This window comes from Barbatula barbatula (genome assembly GCF_947034865.1).
Source record: "Barbatula barbatula genome assembly, chromosome: 23".
NCBI classification, from domain to species: Eukaryota; Metazoa; Chordata; class Actinopteri; order Cypriniformes; family Nemacheilidae; genus Barbatula; species Barbatula barbatula.
Window position 1 is genome coordinate 15,872,471 of NC_136786.1, and position 26,642 is coordinate 15,899,112.

Sequence of the window (26,642 nt, forward strand, 5' to 3'; positions counted from 1 at the left end):
GAGAGAGAGAGAGAGAGAGAGAGAGAGAGAGAAAGAGAGAAACAGAGAAAGGGAAAGAGAGGCATGCAGGGAGTCATTAGCTTGTTGTGAATCATTTCCACAATTGTAAACAATAATTAAATTAAAGCTTCAGAGATCATGTGTGGCACAAAGATACAGGTTTTCTCATGAACACTTGCAATAAAAAGGCTGGATCATGGCCAAGAGGAACAAGGAGCACACACTCTTGCACACACACACACTACGAGTATTTTAAGAAACCGTGTAACAATTATTGAAAATTAGAGAAAAAGTTCATCTAAGGACCTGGACCTGCATGCTAAATCCACTTTTGTTACGAAAAAGTTTTGACACATTTCAAATAATCAAACCAAGATGCTGGCCCACATTTCACTGAATAACTTTCATCAATTATTCAAACATAACCAGGATCAAATCGCATGCTTTCAAGTCTCACCTGGACCATCTTACCCGCATGATGCCACTCTCTATAAGCACAGCATTGGACTTTCCAGAGAGAGCAAAGACCACTGAAGCTCCACATCGAGTCATTTACACAACATAAACACTGACGTCTACTACTTTTCTGTTCAACTACCCAACTGGTAAAATCGTTCAGCCATGAAAGCCCGAACACGCGCAGGCAGGTTGTGTAAATAGAAATGATAGAAGGGTTCCAGACAGTGAAAGATGAAGAGATTATCTAGCCGCGGTTGGGGAGCAGTATGTATGCCTGTGCGAGTCATTGTCTGAGTAAAACCGAGCTATCTCTGTCACACAATCTCTGTCCCCATCTCTCCACTTGGCTCATAATTTGTCTCTGTGGGTGTGTGAGCGGTAATGATGCTTGTCTATGAACTTCAGTGTTTGCTGATATTTGTGCATTCTCATACTGTTAGTTTGTATAAGTTTAGAATCGGTACAGAGCGCCGGATGTTCTGGAAAGGTCATACAAACGAATATTCAAGACTCTCTTTAGGGACTTGAACCAAATAACAGGTTGATCTTTCTACCTCCGAAGATCCGGAGAACAAGTCAATTCTCTTTGTAGGACCTTCTGCATTCATCTTCCATTCACGTGGAAATCTTAAAACTCCTCAACAAGAATTAGGAAAACAAGTTTGTGCCTCTTTTAGAAATCTCACTTTAAACTCTAATATCTCAATTGTTTCCTCCTAAACAGCAATGAGATTAAAAATCAAATGTAGACTTTTGCTTTAAAATCTGAGGAATCTGACATCATCTCACATGTGGCAATGTGACATTTGTTTCCAACTCACACTCTGTTGCGCCACCCTTCTTACCTTGTTCCTGACGGATACGCTCTCTCTCCGCATAGCCAGCGGCTGCCATGTTGAGTCGACTCAACCATCTGTTCATATCGTCCACTCCATCGGCGGCAAAGTAGAAGCTCTTGATTTTAGGATGGCATGCTTTAAATGCGCTAGGGAGGAAGCACGGATACGGTAAGAATTCCTCACATCTTTCTGTACGCAAAGGCTTACATTGATACAAAATCAAGTGTTTATAAAGGCACTCACTACTTCTTGCGACATTCACTAGCTCTGTCGATCTTGAACTCCGGAAGGCTGACGAACCCTTCAGCCTTCTCGTCCTACAAGTGAGAGAGAAAAAATGAGAATGTCAGAACGAGTTAGCGCAATCCAGACACTGCTATAATGTCATTACGCCCTCATTAGGAGCTACACCCCCTTATTCCCTCCTTCCTTTATTCCCCATTTTCATTATTCTTTTCGGTATTAAATTGTCGTGGTGCTGCTAAAGCCCGTTGACAGGAGGTTCACATAAATAAATGAAAAGCTATTGGTAAGCCTGCCTGTGTTTACAAAAGGCACACAGTAGATCATCAATTACGCTAGAGCTGGACTATGTTGCACGAGTCTCAGTGGACCGAAACCAGGCTGAGAGGTACCCCTCCTCCTTCCAACGTACCCCGAGAACAGCAGCCGTTTCCAGCGCCCGAGTCGTGATAAAAAGAGAGGACACGGAGGGTAATTAATCAAAAGCAGGGGAGAACGAGAGCCGGAGAAAAGGGGAGCGTTTGTTTGGCGAACTTCCTTATCTTCATTACAGCCAAGCTGTGTGTAGAAGACTGTTTTGTTGGGAAAGATGAGCATTAATCTTGTTCCACACAAGAGTGTAAGGCCTGCACCAATTAAAGTCTCATCCCTAGATCAATACGCTTTCTGCTTGCGTTGGTGGATACGAGAAACAACAGAGATAACTGTATAGGCCAAACACACACACTTGTACACTAACCTCCTCGTTCATGTACCAGTATAAGCAGGCGTCCTTCAAAACAAACCAGTACTTCTTCCATTTCTGCGAGAAGTAGCTCTTTGCATCCTTCTTTTTCCACAGCCAACCTTCGCAGTCTCCACGACCCAGGTCTTTACAGGAGATCCGTCTCTTACTGATGGAAGACAGTGGACCCGCTGGATGCCAAAAAAGACGACCTTTTGTATTTATGAATGTTATTAGAATACTCTCTAGATTCCAAGTATTGATTATAATGTGCCAAGTTGTTACATTGGTAGGTTGCTCGCTGAACATATTTTGCATCATTTCCAAACACACAGCATCTCAAAGTTTATTTATTTATTTCAAGGTATCTGATTGAACAGACACTGGACACTTGACAATATTCAAAATGAATAAAGTTTAACACAGAACTATGAGTTATTTTTACCATATATAGTATCTTTGTTGAGTTTGAGCTTAAATATCGTCGCTGTCTGACTTAAACCTCACATCCCCAAAAACACAGATTTCTTTCAATCATTAAACACGGTGTTGTCAAAGTTGCCAAGCTCCTTTCAATACTTCTTATTGGTTAATTATTTGCAAATCCCACAGACAAGCATGAAGGGTGAAGAAATTATTTCTTTGAAGAACAAACATCATGAAAATTAGTGATACAATGGTTTCTGCCCGACAGCGATCATACGTAGGCAGTGAACTGAAAGGTTCATATGCAGAAATAGATAACTCTGTTCTTAAGCATTTTCAAAAATCTTGTTTTTTAAACGTGCATTCCAAGAAATATCCATTAAACTGCAGTTGGTTGTATGATTAAGTTGTAACTAAAAATGCATCTTACTAACGCAATAAGACATAATGCGATATAGAAAAACATGATTTATGAAAAGGAATAAAAACGGAGTTATCTGTTATTGCAAGTGATCTCTTTAAAAGTATAAAGACAATAAACAGACGACGAAAGATAAGTCACCTTTACTCTTTTTCTTGGTCTTGGACAACAGAGAGGCTCCCTGGAATGTCTATGAAGCAGAGGACACAAAACATCAGAATTCAAACTTTAGATGACTATCAAAGAATTAAAGCAACAATAACTCTGTGCGAGCCATCAAATTTTTTTTTGAGTCTTGCTCAATGATATACAGCGATAGTAAATGGTTCACATCTCACACTTTGTGTGGATTAAACATGCAACATTTTAATTACCAGCCCTGAGGCTCATCCACTTCACCGTTCAACAGCCCCTGCACTGTCATATCTGGCAAACGCCACTGGTTTTCAGAGCCAAACGTTTTTCTTCAGTAATTACATGCTTAAACTAACGCTTACTGACCGGCATCTATTCAACCAATTAAAGTAACCAACTTTTAAGCTAATAACCAGCTGTTAAGCAAGCCACAACACCTCGTGCCATGTCTGCCTTTAAATCAGAGTCTGTTTTGTACATCTTAAGTAAACCCTGCAGAGGTTTCGGCAGTTACTGGTATGTTGATACAGTCTGAAATCAGTCTGGATGCCTGAACAAACTGAGGACATCGCCTCGGTTACAGACCCATAGAAAACCAATCAAGAATAACAGAAGAACCAATGCATTTTTCTATAGTTTTAAACAGATAGAGCAGGTCATAAATCGCAGAGAACACACGTGCTAGTAAAATATACACCTTGTTGGAAAAATAATCTGCCAAACAGAAAAGGAAATAAGGGAAGAGCAAAACATGTCATCGGTCAACACGTCCGATTCTCCCGAGGGGAGAAAATGTGTAAGCATAACAAGCTCTGAGCATCAATCCATCACATGACAAATTAATATCAGAGGTGACATCCGCAGGAGCGAAGGAACAAAAAACAGCCCGAGAGCAGGAAGCCAGGAAGGGACACAGTGAGCAAATAAATTAGCATCCTCCGTCTGTGTGTTTATTAAGCAGTATTTCCTGGATGAGCATGCCTAGACCGAGCACATATTTATGATCCGAGCCCTGTGGCAATTCTCTTCCGTGCAGAAACTTCCAGCAAGCTTGGGCATTAAATTAAAGATAAACTTGTGTTCTCATGTATGCATTAGCAACAGTATGACTGCCTTAACGGAAAAAGTCCTCTAACGCCACGCTAATTGATTTATTGACCTGAGCCTGAGGGTGCAAGCTACTCCGTAACCCAAGAGGATGACTAACGTTGATTAACGAAATATGTCCATAAAGATTCTCCATAATTCAGTAAATCGGGCTGTTATATATTTATTCAGAAGTGTCTGGGTGTAATTTCTCCACTTGCTACTTGCTCAAGTGGCCTTATTGATTGTTTGGTAGAATGGAGCTTTCCCCAGCATTTCACCTCATCACGCAGTGTCAATAAGACTTACTCCCAAAGCATTGTGGGAATCACCTCCCTCAGGGTGTGAATCACAGTTGCTGTATAAATTGGAGTGAGCTGCTAAAAACACTTAGACACATTGACTCTTAGAAACTTCCCCAAGGGTTCCACACCTAGAAATAAATGAAGCAACATGAACAGAATGACGAGATGTGCAGGTCAGACTGTTCTCACACTTCTCAGGGTGGGCTTATTTTTGTAGTCAATTTACTTGGAATGTAGGCATAAGCCTTGACGTCCTGGATACCAAAAAAGCCACACCTCTACTATGCTCTAGAGGGAAAAAGATGCAGTTCATTAAAAGGGATACTTCACCCCAAAATTCTACAATGTAGCCACATGAATGGCAAATAAAAAAGCATGAGTAGATACACCTCAACATGAGATGTGCATTAGGAGACCAAAGATCTTCTAAAATTCTAAATGTATTTCTTAAGCATTATCCTCAGAGAGAGAATGTCTTTAAAAAGACTGCAAATTTTGTGACTTAAGTAAATACAATGAATGCATGTGGCATGCACATGTTTGTGCACTTCTATATTCTCAGCATCTTAAGTTTTCTCTGCACAGCTGCGTCATGGTCAGCTTTACTAGAAAGAACCAAGAAATCTTGCAGTTGCAGATCAAAACAATTAAGCAACCTAGAATATACATCGCCATTCAGCATCCAAAACATTTACATTCATGCATTCTTTTATTTTTTTCATCAGGACGTGTGTTGCTGGGAAACCAGACACATCATTTTGCCATAATATTTGATCAGATGAGCTTCAGGAACACATGGTAACACATTTTAGACGTTATTCTCCGTCTTCTGAAATGTCTGCAGTATGCCTCTGCCGCACACGCTTTCTTTTCCCCCTTTTCATCTCAGAACGGCAGTGATGGGAGTCTCGCTCAAGGTCAAAGTCATAAAAGAAGTGAATTGCTTCTCTCAACTCCTGTTTACAAGTCACGTGCCGTTAGGAGGAAACAGGCTGAGACTTGCCATCAGGCTACATTTCAATGCCACACGGCATCACAGGCACTCAGTTCACATGACATACGGTACAAAAATCTTCTGCAGAGACATCGGCTGCATCAGCGAATGACATATGCCAGCATATGTTCCTGCGATGGCCCATGTATTCATTATCCACGTGATCAAAACCATCACACACTGCAAGTAGGAGCAACCTTTGACGTTTTCAAATATGTGGGGTTTTGCTCTCCAAAGGTGTGAGCTGATATCAGGTTCTCAACTCATCTCCTGTCCCTTCATGTATTACCTTTTTCTGTCTTATCGCAATTCCAAGCTTCTTATTTAGTTCCCCCTTTTCCGTCTTGCCTTGTTTCCGAAATTCTCAATTACTATATTTTTCCTGTTTCGCCTTATCTGATATCTTCTCATTGGCAATATTTTCCCACATCTTAACTCATCTCCAATCTTCTCATTTACTACCCTTTTCCCATCTCTGATATTAAAATTTGCTACCTTTCTTGCCTGTTCCATCTCGTCTCCCATCTTCTCATTTACTAACACATTTTCTATCTTCTCATCTCCTTGTATTGTTTTTGCTTTGGTTATTGTTTTATCATCTCAATGCAGTTTTCTCTTGTACACAGAGGACAAAAGTAGGAGTGCTGAGAACAGCACTGTGGTTCTCGTTGTGGTCCAGTACCCCAGTGATAGAGAGTTCTCGAGTACACTCATACACACCCCTTATCCGAGTCATCACCAAAACACAAAACCCCGGTGAAGGCGTCTATAAACAGAAGCTGCAGGTAAGATACACTGTAAAATCACACTTTATCCAAGACTCTCGCACCCCATCTGGGAACTGGGAGTTTTATTTCACACATCTTTATAAGGATCTATATTTAGACCACAGTCTGGAAAGAAAACCTATCCAAAACAATCCTTTATCGCCTGGTGGGTATACAGAGTTGAGCCACATATTCATATCGTGGTATGAAGACAGTTCATGCAGCTGCATTATTTATATATGAAACTCATGTTCCTACATGTTCCTTGACACCATCATCTTCCATCATCCATGCATACTGTAACACACCACAGCAAGGGAATAACTATTCATTTTACACACACATTTCTAAATTTCGTTTTTGTGATCTAAAGGAGTAGTCTGTAGTCATTTGTATTCCTACAATGGAAAGTCAATGGGTTTCATTGATAAAACGCACTCACACTTCCACTTTAACTGAAGGCAGAGTAAAAACATTCTCATTATATAAACACTAGGGATGTCAAAGACGACCTGTACAAGGTACCAAGTTGATACAAAAAAGTTACAATAATATCTTCACAGTAATTGGCAGGCAGCATCAAACACAGAGCCACAAAAAGTACTGATACGTAATCAGGTAGAACTTTGGCAAAACACAGGCTACTCACGTGGTAAAGAGATGTAGAGTCTGGGTTAGGCGTGTTCATAGATTCCTGACGAAGTACCTCCATCTGGAGGGTGGGAAGAAGAGCGTAATGGGTGGGGCTTCGACTCTTTTCACTTTTTTTCTTGGTGCGTTTTCCTGTGTCTCTCTTCATGCTCCGTAATGCCAGATCGGTGGCCTTCTCTTCACCTACGTACCGCAACAGAGAGTTTTCTGAGGGAAGACAGATTAAAGAAGATACTTAATACTATGCCAGCCGCTTATCACAGTATCGGGTTCCTTTTGGGTTAAATGACTAGTTCATTGGTCACTCTTAAGGCAATAACAACTCGGCGACAAAATCAAGCTGGATTTTATTAGCGTCGGCAGGGTGATTCGTTCAGCGGGGAGTCAAGTTGCCGCTAATAAACGTTGCGTTGGCGCACCGACTCCCTCGGATTTAAAATCGGGGTTACGACTGAAAATAGGCAGTAAAGCAGTTAGTGGGACACTGGCCCAAAAAGCTCTGATTATTAACCGCAAGGTTACACCATTCATTATACAAAAGATGTTTCCACAGTTTCACCATGGTAATCGGCCTTTAACAATACATGGCCTTTTACTTTCCCTCTCCTCTCATAAAAACCAGCAGCCAGGTCGAATAATTGCGATTAGTTGTGGCATTGGCAGGAAATAAAATGTATATTCATGCAGAGACATTTCTTTGGATACAGTATTGAAATGGTTCCCCCCTGAGCAACTGTGGATTATTTCAAATCCCTAAACAACCTGGCATTAGTATTCCATCAATCAAGCCCTCGTGTAAAACCCAAAACCTCAATTGGCCAATCACTTCGATTCATTCCCTCTAAAGAGGTCTATCATTAGCACAATTTAAGCCTGTGCACTCTTACCAAATGAGTTGAAACCATTCAAACTCTATAGGCTTATTCCTGCCTAATGGGCATAACAAGCCAATTGGTCACAGCCATATTAGCGAGCCACATGAACAGGCTCCCAGCAGCCCTGGTTCCAGCTTGTCCTTTGATTTAGGAACCACCACAAGCATTGTCGGGTTTCCCTGCTCCCATGCCCAAGCCCACTGTTGCTCGGCAGCAGCCAATGAGACGTAAAACACTCAGGAGAGAGAGAGCTCCTGTAAGAGTCTCCATGGCAACAGTGATTCCAGAAGTTCCCTCTTTACCCCTTGGTTTCCCTCTCTGTGATAGAAAAGTTCAAGCGGTGAAAGGTTAACATTTTTATACGTCTTGCACGACATGTTACAGCTTTTGGAGTCATACTAAATCATAATAGTATACATTTTCTGGGGTTTTGATTTTTAGAAATTGATTGAGCTGCTGCATAAAACTCGTTTAAATGGACAATAAATAAATGGATCTAAAATATCAGTGCTGAAGTCCTTTACAGTTTCTTAAAGCCGTAAAAAACGGCTTTAAGTTTTTTTATTTCAAACCCTGCAATTCAGAAGATGCCTTTGGAGGAATAACTATTCTGACACCTAAAAAAAACCTATACCGGGAACGACAAATCCCCCAAAGATCCATCGTTATTCTCCATGACCCTCCTTCTAATATCTTACTTTCTTAATTTCATCAAGCTCTTTTCTCAATATCCCTTCATCTCTGTTCTTGCCATCTCCTGAGTGCTTTCTTATTCCCATGCCACAATCTGGCAAACCTACCCTTCTGCATTTTCTCCGCAAGCTTTGAAAAAAAGGAATCGAGCGAATAAGAGAGCCATCAAGACGCTAATCTCTACACAATGCAGATAGACAGCGCTGCTATAGAGGACCAAGTAGCAGCCAGAACACAGCCAGGTGATCCAAGAGAATCAACCCCCTCAATTTAACACACATATAGGTAAACAAGTGGCACAAAGAAATCGAAGAGAAATGTTTGGGCAGCAGGAGGCCGTCTACTGAGAGACCACTGAAAGAAAACAAACATTACTGTGGGAAAGCAGTAACACGCCACAAAACAGAACGACTTCCCCATAACACTAATGATGTGGTGATAATAAAGAGCTTTATTTCTATTAGATGTGTCTGTTGGTGGGTTCTAGACTGTACTTTATAGCAGCAGCCAACTGAGATGGTCTCTGTCCTGCTGCACGATGGGTTTGTGTTAGTGCTCAGGGACTGCACTGTTATCCAGGCACTGCATGCAGCGCATATACAGGAAGTCATCAGCAATGCACAACACAGTCCAGAGCCACCGTGCAGCGAGGAAAATTGGATCCAGGAAAGAGAGCTCATCTGAGTATTACTCCTGAATACGAGCCATGTCAATGTAATAACAAAGAGAGAAAAAGAGAGGAAATAATGGATATCCAGACAGAATGGGAGAACAACAGGAGACAGATCTATAGATAGAAAACATACATCCATTTTAAAGATACGGCTCAAATAACCCCATAAATGTCTCTGATTTGTGATTGTTGCTAATATAATTAATTAGCAGGCAAGAATAAAACTACTTCTACTTTATATTTCTAAATGTAATAACTTTCAAACCACTCAAACAGCTTTTCTGTTTATATAACCGAGATTGTGTGGGCAGGGGAAAATAATTTTAACGATCACTTTTTACAGTTGTTATAAAAATTCCCATCCCACATTTTCCACAAAATATTATATTTGTGTCCCCCAAAAAATCAAAAGAATACTTATCAAAGATTATTCTGATAATTCCATGCATACAACCAAAAGTTATATAAATATTTGGTGCTTTTAATACCCATGTGACGTGTTAAGCTTTTTTGTAATTTTAAAGCATGATTTTCCATAGTCAGTTATTGTTTGTGCAGCTTTCAAAATGGTCCTCATAAATGGGCATATGTAAATTAAAATATAACACTATAGTATGTTCCCTTTTCAATTGTTGTTTATTATTGCTTCTAGTTTGTCCATTTGAATTCATAGAAATCCTACAAACTGTGACGTTTTTTGTCACATCCGCAATGTATATTTCCCTCATTTTTTTAAACACAAGAGATACCTAAGTACCAAAGAGAGAAACTGTTAGGAAAACCTAAAAAGAAATTGGAGATGCTGGTCATCCTTTAAACGATTCGTTTATAAACATCTCCAACACAAACTCACCTCTCAGACCTTCTCTCTTCAGTCTCGCTGGGTCCTCATATTCTGGAACCCAGTTATACTCTACAGGCATAGAGATGGGCCTCAGACGACCTGAAATGCAAACATCAACGTGTCACATCCTGTGTGTGCAGAGATGGAAGTTAAATGACAGTGCGCAATATATTTTCCTGACTGAAAATACACACTGCGTGTTTGTGTTAGACAAACTGTCACGGTTAATGCGTCCTCTTATTTTCAGGGGAAGCGGTGGGCATGGAGTGTGTCAGCAGTTCTGTGCCACTGCAGAATCCCATGCTGGCATTTACCGACTATCTCTAGTTCTCAATATAATACGACACACACACACACGAGTTGCATACATCAAAGTGAGCCAAACTCCCGAGAGTTTAATTACAGAAAATCTAAAACCGACTCCCCTACGCAGACAACTAGTTATAGATAGACTCTCTTTAGAAACCCTTCTCAAAAACACAGCCTCATAAATCTATTAAATAAACAATGATACTTCATTGACCATACTGTATGCGGCAACTAGCAGCTAGTAAGATGAGTTTTAACCATCTGCAGTAACCAATCGATGAAATCATGAGTAAATAATAATACAAACGTTATATTTTGGGGGGAACGATTCCTCTAAATGAACACAGAGTAGAGACAAGGACTATAAATGGGGAACTGGACGTTTTTTTACAGAAATAACGCATTGTGCTGTTCTCCTATCAGCAAATATTCGCAGTAGCATTGTGTTTGCTGCCTGTGGCGTTTCGAATTATTCAGGACTCTCTGGGTCAATACTCAATCCCTCAGACAAATGTTGTAAAAGCCAGTTAAAAAAGAAATCATTCTACGGTCTGCAGAAAGGCACAAACCAAATTTCCAATGCTATTCGAAAGAGAGAGTTGTGTTTGTAACTCTACTGTACTGTGGATAAGTGCTTCTTAACACCTGCTGAGATGAGCTCATGAACAAAACTTTTTGTGCCTCAGAGTGTGTATACGCGTATTTGTGTACCGTAGGTGGGTGTGCTGTCTCGGCGGGAGGTTGTCGGTCCGTGGCTGGGGTCGTACTCGTAGCAGTAGAGAACGGCTTCCTCTTCCATGAGGGGAAATCTGTGTCGGTATTCTTGATCCAGAAATGAATTTGGTGATTCCGACCCTTTTGCAACAGGCTGCCCGCCTTCACTGGCAAGACCACCGCCTTTTTCATCTCTAAATGTTTAACACATAATGCACAACACACGACATAACATCTAAATCAGAGCGAGGCTGAGATAGCTTCCAGACCATTTGATGAAAAACGATTGAAATAATAATTTACAATTAAACGTCACAACTGTAAATGTGTACAATAAAAAAAATCCCTATATAACGCAGCTCTGAACTGGGCATGCATACCTGGGCGTATACGGCTCAGATGGAGGGGGCGGAATAAACAGGTCTTGGAGGGCGGAGCTATCCCGCTTTGAGGGTGTGCTGATTGTACTCGTGGGCGTGGCTGAGCTGCTGGTGGGACTCCTGGGAACAACTGGCTGCTGGGCAGACAAGATCATTTAATTAAAGATCAAAGTTGAAATCAACAACAAAGCTCCAAATATGTTTAAACACCTCTGAGTTCACAGCCAACTGTAATACAGAGCCCTGTTTTCCGGGACGCGACCCAGACAGTGATATCCGCAGACAGACAGAAGGCCAGAAATAGAGATTAATGGGTCGCTCAGCAGTGAGACGGCGCAGTCCCTCTGCAGTGCTGTCTGCAGTAAACACTGAACTAGGATCTCTGGGTCAGGATGCCTTGTCATAATGAGTGAGAGTCTATGGAACATATATAACATCTCTAGAGAGAGCGGAATGACTAGAGCCCACTCAGATGTGATTACCGTCTCCAGTGAGATGAAAGGCTGAGAACAGTGGGTGTGACAAAGATTGCAGAGTTAGATGTATACATGATAATTAAAATGGTGGTGAAGCAGATTACTCTTTTCGAGTCGATTCTCATCCTTGCAATGTCCCTTGAATCAACTCGAGTTGACTCTGAAAATATATTTCTGTTCTAATATCTCTTAAACACACATGAACACAACACTTGGCTGAACAATGAATGCTGCAGAACACAAAAGAAGATATTTAGAAGAATGTTGTTACTGCAACTGGTCCCTATTCATTTGGATTAGCTTTGTGTCCATACAATAGATGTAAATGGGGGCCAGTTGTATTCGATTACCAATCTTCTTCAAAATAGCTTCTTTTGTGAAAAAAAAATTCAAAGATGATGACGGAACTGTCATTTTTGGGTAAACTATCACTTTAAAAACACAACGCATGCAATCACAAATGCAACTTCCAAATACTTCTATTTCCATTTAATGACTGACAATGGTGTCGCATTTTTTAAAAACTAGAGAAGATATTTGTTTAGGGAGTGGCTGGGGGAAACTGTTAAAGTTTAAACTAGAGTCACAAGTCTAGAACCGAACTTGAATCCAGCACCAAAGCCGATTAAAGCTAATCTGCTCTCACTGGCATACGCACAAATGCATTCACCTCCGCACACACTTTCTAGCTCTTTTACAGAAGTTTGCAGTTCGTGACGTTAGTGCAAATGACTTGAACAGCACCATAAAAGCCACAATAGCAACATCTAGAACCGCTGTCTCTATTTTGCAGAAAGAAATACCCAAGGCAGTGCATTCAAAGTCAGATAAGAGTTAACTCAAACTATTAAAAAAGTCAACATTTCCGACAGCTTTACAGTTTTTACAAATGTGCCATATAAACCAAACTTAAAAGCAATGCTATGCAATGGTAGCAATTGCTCTGCGGGTATACAATTATTAGTAAGTCATTTATCATTTGTGTTTGCTAAACAGGTCTTAACATATAAGGTAGGTTTTTGTCTTTGCTAGTAATTGCTTACTAACTCATGTTTTGCTTTCCCAGAGGCAAGTCAGAAATCCCACTTTTTGAGGTACTGGAAGATCACATTAAAAGTATAAGCAGGCAGGTGCATCATGGGTTTAAATGGATGGCCTAATGGAGTTTAAATTGAATATTTTGATATAAAGCCAGCGAGAGGCGGATGGGGGTTTTAAGTGGCAGAGTAGAGCCAAGAACGACGAAAGATTTTGGGGACAGGTTGTTTTGGATCCTACCTGTAGTGCCAGGGGCTTCCATCTCATGTTCTTTAGTAGGGCTGGGGCGGAGGTGAGAGTGCTCTGGGGACGCTTTTTCAGGGTCAATGTCACACCAGCAGGGTCCCCGCGCAGAGAGCTTACCAAGTTTTTCAACTGCCAGCCCACCTACAGCAACAAACATAAGGTCAAACATACACAGACTCGACAAAAACGCCACACAGAGACAAGCAACGAGTAAAAAGATAAAATGTGCTCTGCATTTACCGATGGTGAACAGAAAGGCAATATGACTCAAATTGTAACTTGTGCCACAGTCAGTGTTTCCTAATGAGGCCTGATGTTTGCTAATCTTGCCATTTATTTCACGATGACGTCTACATTGGCATTTACAATTACCTGTAAATATCACTACTCAGTATATATGTGGCCCTCACATAACTTATTATTTATGCATTGCGATGGTAAAATGTGTAAGTGCCAAGTGGGCAGCAGAATCATAATATCATTAATATTTAAATCGAGTTTGTATATAATGTGACGTAATATACAAACTCTATTTCTTTAAAAGATGTTTATAACACAGAATATTTATGGAGCTGAATTATTAAATACACTGTTTAATGATGAAGCAATAAGACATTAAAGGCTTTGCAGTTTACCATTTAATATCACTATTAGATCATGCAAAACCACTTAACCATGATAAAATGAATGTACATTATAACAGACTAGAGTAGTTTACTGGAACTCTGAACCCAGGGTAGTGTCTATGGTTAAAATATTAATGCTCAATAAAAGATTAATTTAAAAAAATATCGCCATAAATTATTATTCCACCAAAGACAGTCAGCATGCAACCAAAGCTGTAGAAGTGCTTGAATGTTATCTATAAGCACCATTTCTTTAACATCCACCAATTATGAATCCACTTTATAATTTAACTTTATTAACACAACAAACTAAAATGTCAGCCTATGAAAAGATACATGAATTAAGTACTCTTCTGTATCTGTGTCCAAGGTGAAATTATAGTTCACCCAAAAATAAATTTCTGTCACTTCTCTTGTCATTTCAAACCTGCATGACTGTATGTACTGTAGACATTTTGAAGAATGTTGTTAACCGAACAGTACCCATTGTTTTTTCTTTTGTACAATAGAAGTGAATGGGTACCACAGTCGTTCAGTTACCAACATTCTTCAAAATATCTTCTTTTATGTTCTTCTAGGAAAGAAAGCCTAGTTTGAAATGACTAGAGGATGAGCAAATAATGACAGAATTTTAATTTTTTATGAACTAACCCTTTAAGTAATATACACTCTCACACACATACAAATAGACCCAAAACTACACAAATATTTACTGACATGCAGCCAAAATACAAGGCCACACATACACACATATACATAGACACTGAGACGGGCTGGGTCTGGATGTACAGGGCCCCTAAATTGAGGTACGGGGACTGATTCACTTATGGGTAATTATGTATAGAGCAGCTCCCACAATGCACCATGCTTTGATGCCTGCTGAGGCTGTTCTTGAACATGAACCAATCGTTGTTAAGACAACTGATTTTCTGTGAGATGTGTGCACAGTTTTCGCCACGAGCCAAATTTGTATCGGTTATCAAACATTAACCAATTATAAGGCGACAACAATCGAATTACTCAATGATTAATGCCGCCTTAATGTTGTTGATCTTTCAACATGAAAACAGCATCGGCAACTAAATGACTGAATATGTGCGGAAAAACGGATGAACATATTAAATGTTGGTAGTTAAGAGATAAGATATCATAGTCGAAAGAGGCCATCTTAAATTATGAGAATTTTCTTTGCTGAACTGTACCTTTAAATTGTGCCCTCAATAGCCTTACATTTAATTGTCGAGACAATGAAGAGGGAATATTTACCATTCTGCTCTAACAACGTCATAAACCATGCAAGAGTACTATTCAAATATTGAAGGAATTATTCAGTCGATCATGCACATCAAACAAATTAAGACACCCTTCAAACAGAATTGATTTCATAAGCTAACTAGACACACATGTACACAGGAATAGCTCTTTATTAATTATTTGTAGGCAAACTCAAATAGATACAGACACAAAAGTACCTATCAACGCACTCAACTGTGCATACGCAAACAGGCAAAAATCAATTAAACACGCCATGGAACGACCATCCTTAAAACACACTTCATTGCCTTTCATTTATAGCCTCTCATATTTAAACAGCTCACTCGGAAATGCTTTTTAAGTGTCTTGCACTCTATCAGCTTTGAAAAAACTACATTTAGTCAAATTGGAACATGTTTGCCCCAAGTCTAGAAATGTTAAAACCACATCAATATGCAAAATACAACGTTTTAAACCCTTATATGCTTTAACAAGGATCTTTAAAAGCCCTAGTCAGTGATGCCCCAATCTCACTTGGTCTTTTTCCTATTCAGATACCTAAAAGCTCTGAATTGGCTGATATGGAGTACTCATTCACTATTTGATGTAAAAACAAAATCAAACACTAACTACATAATAATTCATTACAAAAAAAGAGAAAACGGAGAATAAGGAAAACATAAAACAAATCAAAAAGGTTAAAGAAATATTAACAGTAATACTACTGAAAATACTCTATAAGAACATTAGAAATTAGGACCTGGAGAATTGTGAACAACTTTACTGACACTTTGTTGATACTTTTATGGTGAATTTGATCCTCTTTGGAGCTTGACAGTAATGTCCATGACTAATACAAAGTATCGAATTTGGATCTGTCACGTCTGACCGATGCTCAATCCGATCAAAAGGTCAGCATCTGTGCCAAAACCGATTCAAGTATTGCGCCGGTGCACCATCCCTTGAATACAAATACACCCCAATTTTAGTCCCACAATTCCACGAACGCACACGGACTGAAGAGGGCACCTGCCACCAAACGTCAAGTGAAACTAAATAAATAAATGGATGAATGGACTGATGGATATGAGTTGTTCAAAATGGACTGAGTGACTGCAGACTGACACTTACTACGGTCTGATGGTTCACCTGGATGACCTCATCACCTGCATGGATCTTTTTACAGCGGTCGGCCGGTGACTAAGAAGGAGTCCGAGAGTGATGAAAAGGCGAAGAGAGAAAAATGTGGGGAGAATGATAAGGGGAGAAAACACCAAGACGAAACGGTGCTTATACCAATCCTTTCTATGTGGTTTTCTATCTCTACGATTTCAGTGCAAGCAATGAAAGTATACAATTGCTTACCCCCTCTGTGGTTCCTGTAATAACATGAAGTCCATCATATGTGGACTTGATGTACATTCCCTGTGTAAAAAAGACAAGAGCAACTTAACAAATTGATTATTTAGTTTATTGGCTCTCTTGTTGTTTCAAACCTGTATAAATATTTTTCTTATGTGGAACACATGTGGCATCCTTAAACATTGAAACATCTTGAGGTCCAATTGTTTTTCCCTAGATAAGAAAAGTCACAGAGGTTTGAAACAACATGCTTGACAAATAATGATAGAATTGTCCATGTTAAATGATATATTCCTTTAATAACCTCTTCCTTTTCTTCTACATCAAAACACAAATGAAAAACAAAACCACTTCTACTCATTCTTGTCTAGCCTTGTCTGCAATTTTAATACGAGACGCTTCTGATAAGATTAACACATGCGTTCATCCACACACAAACAAAAACACACTCTAGCCAGGATGATGACACATGCAAAAAAAAACACACTCCCTCATCATATCTTTACAATAATCCTTAAATCAGAGCAACAGTTTTTATCTGCTCCAAGTCTAATCTCCATTTTATCTGAATCACATTCATGCCTAGCCAGAGGAGTTGAGAAACAAACTCAGCTTTCCTTTCATCCACAGTAACATCTCTAGCACACATGTAAATATAGCTCAAACTACCAAGTCAATAGAACATTATGATTGTGTAATGAGTGTGAGATCTTACCAGACCCTCGGTAGGTTTAATGTTAGCCAGCTGAACCACCTCCAGATGCGCTGATTGAGAGACCAGCGGGTCTGATGAAAGCGAGATGATGTGATCACACACTCCAGACAAAGTCTTACACTAGGAGAGATCGAGACAGAGTATCACTCACATATCTGTCTTCCTCTAGCTCGGTTTGCATAGCTTTCCGCGCATCCCCATGAACACACATGTTGAATAAATGCTATTTCAGGCAAGAGCCTGAAAAGTGGATGAATGTACTTTTTTTTCTTTACAAATTTGCTACATTGAACAATTGTTGCAACATACTATGAGATATAACTCTTATATAATATATTTAACTAGCCTTTGTTTAGCTTTTGTTGGTCACTGTTTAAATAAACTGTTATTGCAGGCCCTGCCATTGGTTATAGTGTAGCTTTAGTCGTACTACAACTATTGACAAGCTTATTATTCAATGAATTTTGCTGTTGCAGACAGATTTCTAAGGTCGTTAAATGGCTAGCATTTCAGACATAGAGCTATTTTAAATATCCTAAAGCAACAAGTCTGTATAATAGAATATGGAGAACCATTTAATAACACTTTAATGTTTCACAGTCCATTCCAGTTGATGGCGTAAATGCACCAACAACTCATTTGCCAATGCCATCCACCATCAAACTAGAAGTGTTCTCGATGTTGGTCCTTGACCAAGGTCTTGTTGTTAACGCACTTTGTCTGCGATGTTTTAGGTGTAGTGTGCGTTCTGCTACAACAAGAAGACGAAGGATGACAAGAAACCTTGACGTGTAGTTTAAGCGCCATAGCAATTCAAGTAGTTTCACAGAGCACTTTTCCACCATCGCACCAAATCGTTCTCGTTGCTTAATCGTTCCCCTCCATGCCGTTCCATGCCAGCCGGTACGTAAATGGTTTAATTTTCCACCGCAGGGCTGATAACGGCCATTATTTTTAGAATGTAAGCACAACCGCGTCACACGCTGCCTTGGTACAACAAGAGACTGAGGTATTACACGTCTGCGCGCATTCATTAGACAACCGTGCAGACATTTCTGAGCCGAGCACAGTTTGTAATCGTGCCGGGTCGAACCAAGCTCACGTGGAAACATAACTGTAACCGTTTTGGTGCTTAGAACGGTTTGGCGCGATGGTGGAAAAGCGCTCACAGTCCGGTAGCCAGCCTTAACCAAACACAGATTCTTTCAACTTTTCTGATTCTTCAACTGCAAACTTTCCTTGCAAGCAAGTAATTCCTATCAGCCTTTCAGTTCCAGACGAATCCTGACAAGTTGCAGACTTGAAATTCTAGTTGTTCTTTTAAACTCTCAGCGACTATTTTGTTCTCACCACTTTTCTATATTCCCTTTATCTCTCTCTAAACAAAAATTTCTTGGCATAGGTAAACTGCAATCAATAAAAAATGCTAGCAAATTAAAAAACATTTTAAGTAAAATAAATAACAAAATAGACCACGAGAAACTGGATACAGAAAGTGTCTGTATATTTATTTCTTAGTATACACTCCATTCATGCATCCATCTTCAAAGTCCAACTTTTTGTAAATTTTTCGTCATCGAAATTAAAATAAGAGTTTCAGTTTTTTTTTACTTTGAGAGTGTAAAGTTGCACCCGGATTAACCTGCATTTCTCTGCCAAGCATTTCAATTCGCAATTCTCTTCTTTGTGTTTATGGAGGTGAATCTGTGGCATGTCATAAACGAGAAGTACACCTTGAATGCATTACATTTTAAAATTACAATATGCCATCTTCAATATGCATGAAATATTTCAATATTTTAATTGGTGCTTCATCTTTCTTTTGCTCTTTCATCTGAAGTCATTGGAGTGTTTGTTTCTCCTCCTACAGTCAGTAGTTGAGGTGGGGTTGTGCAGGGGAATAAAATCTGCTGCTGGCAGGCGCAATGTGAAGGTATTTATAGCTGTGGGACTCAGTGAGAATGACAGCTGTGCCCAGCCCAGCAGTCTGTGGCGACAACAGGACCTGCCACATATACACACACTGGTGTGTGATAGTGTGTGAGCTCGAGGAATCACACAAAAAGACTAGCTGCGGGTCTCTTGTGACAGTAAAGGGAACTTTACCTCAGGGCCTAAACTGTGCGATACATGCTCACTTATTGGTTAGGTGAGGATTTTAACACTAAAATACTGACAGGAATCACTTCTTTTGAAAGTTTGTTTACAAAAAATAAACAGAAGTTGCCTGAGGTCCCTGCTCAGATCATTGAAACATTATGTTAAAGGGTCATATGACACGGCAAGAACGAATATAAGCTTTTGTTTTAGATGTAATGCAATGTGTATACACGATTTAAGTTGTATTTTCCACATACCGTGCATGTTTGTATCTCCTCTTTGCCCCGCCTCTCAGAAAAGCGGAACATCAGGTTCCAAAGCAATTGTATAGAGAGGCACGACCACCTTACTTGCGTATACATTTGGGCGGTCTTCAGTCGAATCATACCACGAACTGATGTAGATTTGTGATGGCGGGGTTACACGAGGCGTTTCAGGCAGGTCTGGGTGCGCATTCGCTTTTAGATAGAATGCATCTTTTATTTCGACACTTACATTTTTGCAGTTTTACTTGTCTAATAAATGCATGGGCAACTTATAACACAGCGAAGACACAGTAAAACATGTATTCACGCCATATGACCCCTTTACATTTATTTGCATCCTTTTATTAAACTCTGGAATTTGCAGGAAGTTTTGGGAACATTACAGTGTCACTGGAGCTCAACCTGAAAAGTATGCTGCTAGCAAAATCAAGTTCAAAGGTTTGGTTCTAAGGAAATGCATTTATTGATCAATAAGAGCATCCTCCCAATGCAAAAAATGTACACCGTCTTTTCACACCACTGTAGTCACAAACCCAGTCAGGAGTTGTCTGCCACGCAAACTACCCCATTCAGACTGAGTGTGTGGATGAACTGCACAGAACAACCTCACGTCTTACATGTAATGAGGGCAGAGCTCACAGGAGGAACATTACAGCACATTATTACTCCGACATTGCAGCGTAAATCAGAGAAGAAATACTTACCACATGGAGGATCTTATTTTCTGTTTCATGGACGGTGCAGTCCTGCGAGAAAGAGAGAGTAAGATATTACTGTCATTTTAAACCGTTTAGGCCCACACACACTCTCTCGCACACACCGCACCGTTAAGAAAACATTTACGGTGCAAAGTATCTCTGCGGGTGGGATAATTTTCTAAACAGCTGGGTCACACTCTCTCTCTCTCTCTTTCTCTCTCAGATGCTGATCTAATATGGGAAGGTTAAACAGAGGAGAGCCCCAGGCCTGATTTAACATTCAGGCTATGATGGAGATATTTAAAGGAGCTCCATAGGTCGCCTCTGGGGGCCAGAGCTCCTGTAAAAGTTCAAGGGGGATATAGCAGAGGTTATGGTGTGTAAATATTTTTGGAGGTGAATCCGTGGCCTGTCATGAACAAGATGTACACCTTGAATGCATTACATTTTTCAATTGAATAACAACGTATACAGTATTCCATCATGAAATATTAAATAAAATCTAGAAACTAAACTCAAACCTGGCCCGCAGCAATAGAGTCGGTCACTTTTACCTACTGTATCCATCCCGGACCCATTACTCAACAATGCCCTCTAACTGGACACGATTTTCTTTCTTTTTCGTATCTTTTTTTCTCAGTTTCAAGCGAGCATGAGCGTATTTTGTGCCACCATTTTTTTTTGCCTCTCGCCCGCACCTCTTCCCCTTCATCACGATTCATCACGATAACCTGCCTCTCCACCTGTGACTCTAATACACTGACAAAGACCTGTGAGCCATCGACTAAGAAATAGAGAGCAAAAGGAGATGAGCATTACTGGATAATGAAACCACATTAATTCCCTCCTCCTTCCATCCGAGCACCCCTGAGCATCTCTGCACCTATTCTCCGGAGCCGTCACTCAACCCATGGATCACCACACAGCATGCCAGTATGCATACTTGGTGTATGTTTGCGTGACTGTGCATGTGTGATGAGGACAGGTGGCGCAGATAAGACACATACTCCTGCCACAGCATTGTGTTTAAAGCTTGAAGAGAAACCGTGTTGGGAGAGAGAACGAAAAAGAGAGCGAGATCCCACCACCCACATACATACATACATCTACGGTAATTACAAATATCTCATACTGGGATGCAATGCAAATTTTCTCAGTAGGCAAGACATTCATGCTGAAAACCTGGTTAAAATCACCAAGGGGGTGATAAGACAGAGGACTACTCCTAACAGAGGACTACTTTACCAATAATAGCAGTGCATTGGCCTGATTCTTTACATTCATAGTGCAATTTCATTTTCATTGCGCTTTACACTCTGCCACCCATCACCCATTTCAAAGCAAGAAAAAATGGATGGAGAAGATTCAAGTTATTCTCATCCATCCATGAGAATAAATGTCAGTACAAGTCCTTCACCGCTGTTAAATCATTCAGCAGAACATAACAATTCTTAGTCCTTTAAACTCCATCTCCATGTTACGGTAAATTTCCTCTGAATGTACTTCCCAACAGCTAGACTAAAGCCATACTTTATTTCCAAATTACGTATTTTCCCAGCTGCATCAGACTTTCAAAAATCCAGTTTAGGTCACAGGGCCAGGATGAAGTGTCCACACCTGCGGTTCCAAAGGGGATGGTAATGTGTTTGTTTTCTGTATCATTACCTGCTGTACTATGGTAGTGAGTTCCAGGCACAGCTGGATCACGTTGTTCCGTGTCACAGAATAGTCCGTTACGGCAGCAAACGGTGACCTGCAAAAAAAGTAGCACCTGGAATTAACCGTTAGATCATTCTTACGACCAGACCCACAAGGCAGACAATTTAAATGTGTGTGCATATATATGTGCGGTGCTCAACTATTGTTTCCTGCTGGCCCATCTGGCTTTGTGCCTTGTCAACAAATTAAGATTTTCTTTTCACTGTACAGTGTACAGCTATAATGTACAATGATAGCTACAATACGATTCCAACGAATTGTTGGAATTATAAAATTGTTTATTAAGACATTTCTAAAATGTTGACAAAACCATTTCAAGGCAGCCAGGTAGAAAATACTTTGCCGAGCATATCTCAGAAAGTCAAATGTTTATGCTTACAAGGCATAAAAACACATGTACATTATGACAGGACGAGTGACAGTCCCTCAACTGGCCCCGGGCCATCGAATCATATTGTTGAGCCTTTTGTGTGTGTCAAATTAACTCCCTGTATGTATGTGTGCTTGTAAACTTCTCCAGTGTGCATTTGGTTGGGTTGTAGAATAAGTTATCCCTGTTGGCCGAGAATGTACTCTAGACCCAGTTTCTGTCTTCCTGTGACTGACGAAGTGAATGTGGGTCGTGTGTATTGAGGCTGTGTGCTATATATACGGGCTGTAGGAACATTGGTTCGTCGTTTCCATCGTGTCTCTAAATATTTCTCCAAGACCGCTGGGAACACCAGCTGACGCACACCCTTTACAATTTAAGAGACTCTAACAAGCAATCACCACTGGGTGTAAAATCATTCATTCAGATCATTCAAGACCCACAAGCACTCCATCCCAACAAGCATTTTGGAGTCTCTTCCCTAAACAGGATTTCGAATGCTGCTTTGACAGCATAAATCCTTTAGATTTTTCAAAAGAAACAAAACACAATTCCTAAATGTCACCGGTTTCCTTTGACTCCCAAACATCACTTGGTAGATGAGTACGCGGGCAGCGTCTGTGACCCTGGTTCAAGGACACCTGTCAGCAAGTATAGACAGAGCAGACAGGGGCTTAACAAGAAGTGTTTGAACTAAACCTCAGGGCACAGAAGGTACTAGGAAGGGTTAGCAACAAGAAAATTCAATTTTGACATTTTTAAAGAAAAGTGCATGTCTGTGCGCAACATAATGTAAGATGGATCTTGAGGAATCAGTTATTGAGCAAGTACCAAAAAATCAGTGTCCTTACTCATCTCCTTACACTGCCCAATTTTCAACGGTAATCTTATAATAATGACCTAAAAAAGGAGCTGTTCAATTTCACAGGGAATTTAATTTTAATGTAATCTGACTTCAAAACACGAAAAAATAAATAGCAAACCCATAAGTCACTTACACCTGGGGCCAGGCCCACATAGATAATAATGAATGATCGAGAATATGGGAAAACCCAGTGCAATCCCAAAAGAAACAGGCAGAATCCTACTCTCAAATGATGATCACCAAACTTGGCAAGTGGCAGAGCAGAGACATTGTCAGCCTGGATGGATTTCAACCAATAACACTTAAGGGACAGAGGCTCTAAAGTCAGTCATAATGTCTTTTGTCTTCAAATCCATTCACCTGGTTTAAGCATCTTACTTTTTGCTCTCTCTCAGAGTTCCTTCTGTTCCTCTGATACGTCTGCAGGGGAGACGACAGTTCTGCCGGGTGCTGTTTTGGCAGGAACAAGAGGCTGGGGAGCGTAATTAGGCCAGTATTAATGAACGAGGGGAACAAGGTACCTCCCCTTATACTGGTGTCCTTCTTTCTGTTCTGTGTGTTCGTGAAAATCACTGAAAATCAGACTGAAGTTGAAAACTCAACTAACCCAAAGAGCGACCACATACAACATCACTTTAGTCAGCAAGTCACGACCCTTTGGAAGAGCTGGTGTAGATCTCGGCTTCGGATTCAAATCCGGATGGGGCCAATACAAGTTGTTCTCAAGCCAGGTGGTTCATACGAGGCCCATGTGTTAATCGTGTTTGATTGTGGATGCGAACCTCTCCTCCCAGGTCCAGGTTTAAACAGTGGGCCAGCGGGAGCCTGGACAATGCGATAGAGAGATGGCATTCTCTGTAGGGAGGACTGAGCAGAAATCAAACAGAATCTGATGGAAAGTGTCCCGCTGTGTGGTGATGTTCCAGTCCACAGCTTTCAGCTGGGCTCAGTCAGCAGTACCAGAGAGAAATGAAGAGCGCCAAGCAGCTGGATGCCAAATGGGTCGTTCAGCACAAACCACCCGCTTGATTTACCTTCATATCATATTCAAAAAGTAGAATCACCATAACAATAAACTCCATATCTAAAAAGCTGGGCACACATTAATGAGCTGTTTTTTCCTATCCTATGACAGATCTGAAATCAGAGGAAGACTGAGATATAACCCATGCCAAACTATACAATAAACACCTTACCTTAAGACTTATCTGGTCAATCGTGTCACATTCTGACATTCTCATTGTTATGCAACACCACACAAAATTGTACTACAAACCCAAGTTAGCCATCATGCTAAGGTTGGCAATGTCTGTCTGCTAAAACATTAAACCCACATCTGATTAATCTGCAGTCAAAAGTGGCCCAAATGTTTAGCACAAACGTGACTCAGATCTATCACATGAAATCTGGTCTTCTCTATTTGGGCCATTTCTATGCCTGAACGTGGTCCTAAATCCGATACAGGTCGGATGTTATTCTAGATCAACATGCATCACAATTCTGTGCTGGTGCATAACACTCTTATGGAAAAATTAGTTCAGAGTCAAAATTGGGCCACTTTTACTCACAGTGTGATTTACTAAGTTTGAGAAGAAAAGGTTTCAAACTTATGGAAACGTATGGTCTGTCTCTGAAACGTTGCTCATCAATACATCATGAAGAAATCACTATAAGATAATAATAAAAAAAGAAAGTAAGGTAGACAGACAGGATAAAGAAATTAGTAATTGTATTGCATAAGATCTCTTCATTCATCCTTGTACCTGACTGCTAAGGGCTGGAACACAAATCAACATGATTGAATCTGAGCAGACAAAGGCCGGCCCTCATCCACACCAGACAAGAGACCCTGAGCTATTCAGTTCTGCATAAACTGTGCATCCAGCAACACAATGTTTCATTTTAATTTTGCATGCCGCCGTTTTTACTGGAGGGAACAGCGTGATTTTTCAACCACAACATATTTGTGGATCAACATCCTTGTTGTTACTGGAGTTATAATCATTTGGCCAATCATGACCCTTTCTGTCAACATGTGCATGACATCACTGCAACAAACAAACATATAAAAATTGATCGATGTACAAATGAAACTGAAAACACATTCAGTTACTCAAATCCCAACTCCAGTCATTTGACTAGCAACAGAGAAGAAGCAAGTGACAAACACCAAAGCACACAAGACCCATTCCTATTTAACCTTCACGATGACATCGGGAATATTTATTTGATATCAAATATAATTTTGTCTAGTCTTTCTCAGAGGAGGATCTCTAAGGCACACGGCATTGAATTTAGCTACAATGCAACAAGTGGCAATAATAATAACAATAATAAAAACATGACACGATTCTTGGATCAATTAAATAGTGTAGATATATATTAGGATGTATTCATTTGGTTATTGATCTGGTGTGCATGCAACTCTTAGCAGGGCTAACCTATCCAGCCAGCCCAGGAGACTTTTAGCAGCCGCGATGAGATCCACCACGGAAGTGAGGAAATCGTTGGGCAGCTTGCGGGTGGTCCGGCCGTCGTAATGGCCGCTTCGTCTGCGGCCTGTGATGAAGTTCTGAAGGTTCTTGGCAGACGCGTTGAGCTTGTGAGAGAGTGTTTTCAGATTTTCTGTCTCAAGCCCATAGTTCTGTCAAATGAAAACAAAGATGAAGAGTTTTAGAGAATGCGACGTTAAGACAGACAAACACTGACTGGCAAACAATTCATGGAATGACTCCAGCACAACATTGTTTCTTTTGCCTTTGTTCTGTAGTCTACATTTCTTTGTATATCTCTCTTTTTCAATTTAGCAAACTTTATTAACTTTTACATTCTAAAAACAAGACACATTTACATTTTGATTTTCTTGTCTTTAAGCAGACAATTTGTTTTAATTTTAGGCATATGCAAATATCAATAAATCAACATACTGTATGACATATGTTCTCTCAAAACAAGTCTTAATATCTTGCTATTCTTCATGCTCTTGAAAATGTCTCTTGTTTTAATTATGTGTAGATGCGTACAAGATGACAAATACTTTCACTTTTTCACAACAACTTCTAAAGTCTCAGAGTGCGGTTTTTCACAAATATAGTGATATGTCAAAATCTGCCCTTTGTTGACATAATAGGTTGTCCACACATAAATCCAGAGTTTTCTAACATTACGATGCGAGGGACCGTTTCTGTCAGGTTCACTACCGTCAAAAATGATTGACAATTAGCACACAGTTTAGATTGGTGGTATGGTTCTGTGCTGGGCAAAACACCCTGCCCATCCAAGAAGCCAGCATGAATAAGAGCACAGGAAGCACAGCAATAACCCCCCTTAGGGTTAACAGAACAAGCAGATGACATTTGATGAAATAAA

The 26,642-nt window shown here is 40.2% G+C and overlaps 1 protein-coding gene across 1 annotated transcript in view; it reads right to left on the reverse strand.

Moving 5' to 3' along the window:
* cnksr2a (connector enhancer of kinase suppressor of Ras 2a) overlaps positions 1-26,642 on the reverse strand; it is a 62,035-nt gene that overhangs the window by 20,948 nt on the left and 14,445 nt on the right. Inside the window, exons 3-17 of the mRNA XM_079447388.1 lie at positions 25,715-25,917; positions 21,985-22,072; positions 20,326-20,367; positions 17,256-17,375; positions 16,544-16,603; positions 16,310-16,378; positions 13,293-13,439; positions 11,539-11,675; positions 11,156-11,352; positions 10,145-10,234; positions 7,049-7,257; positions 3,254-3,302; positions 2,281-2,456; positions 1,542-1,615; positions 1,305-1,444 (exon numbers count right to left, since the gene is read on the reverse strand). Coding sequence (XP_079303514.1) covers positions 1,305-1,444; positions 1,542-1,615; positions 2,281-2,456; positions 3,254-3,302; positions 7,049-7,257; positions 10,145-10,234; positions 11,156-11,352; positions 11,539-11,675; positions 13,293-13,439; positions 16,310-16,378; positions 16,544-16,603; positions 17,256-17,375; positions 20,326-20,367; positions 21,985-22,072; positions 25,715-25,917 — 1,801 coding nt within the window. The remainder of the gene's footprint in view (positions 1-1,304; positions 1,445-1,541; positions 1,616-2,280; positions 2,457-3,253; positions 3,303-7,048; positions 7,258-10,144; positions 10,235-11,155; positions 11,353-11,538; positions 11,676-13,292; positions 13,440-16,309; positions 16,379-16,543; positions 16,604-17,255; positions 17,376-20,325; positions 20,368-21,984; positions 22,073-25,714; positions 25,918-26,642) is intronic.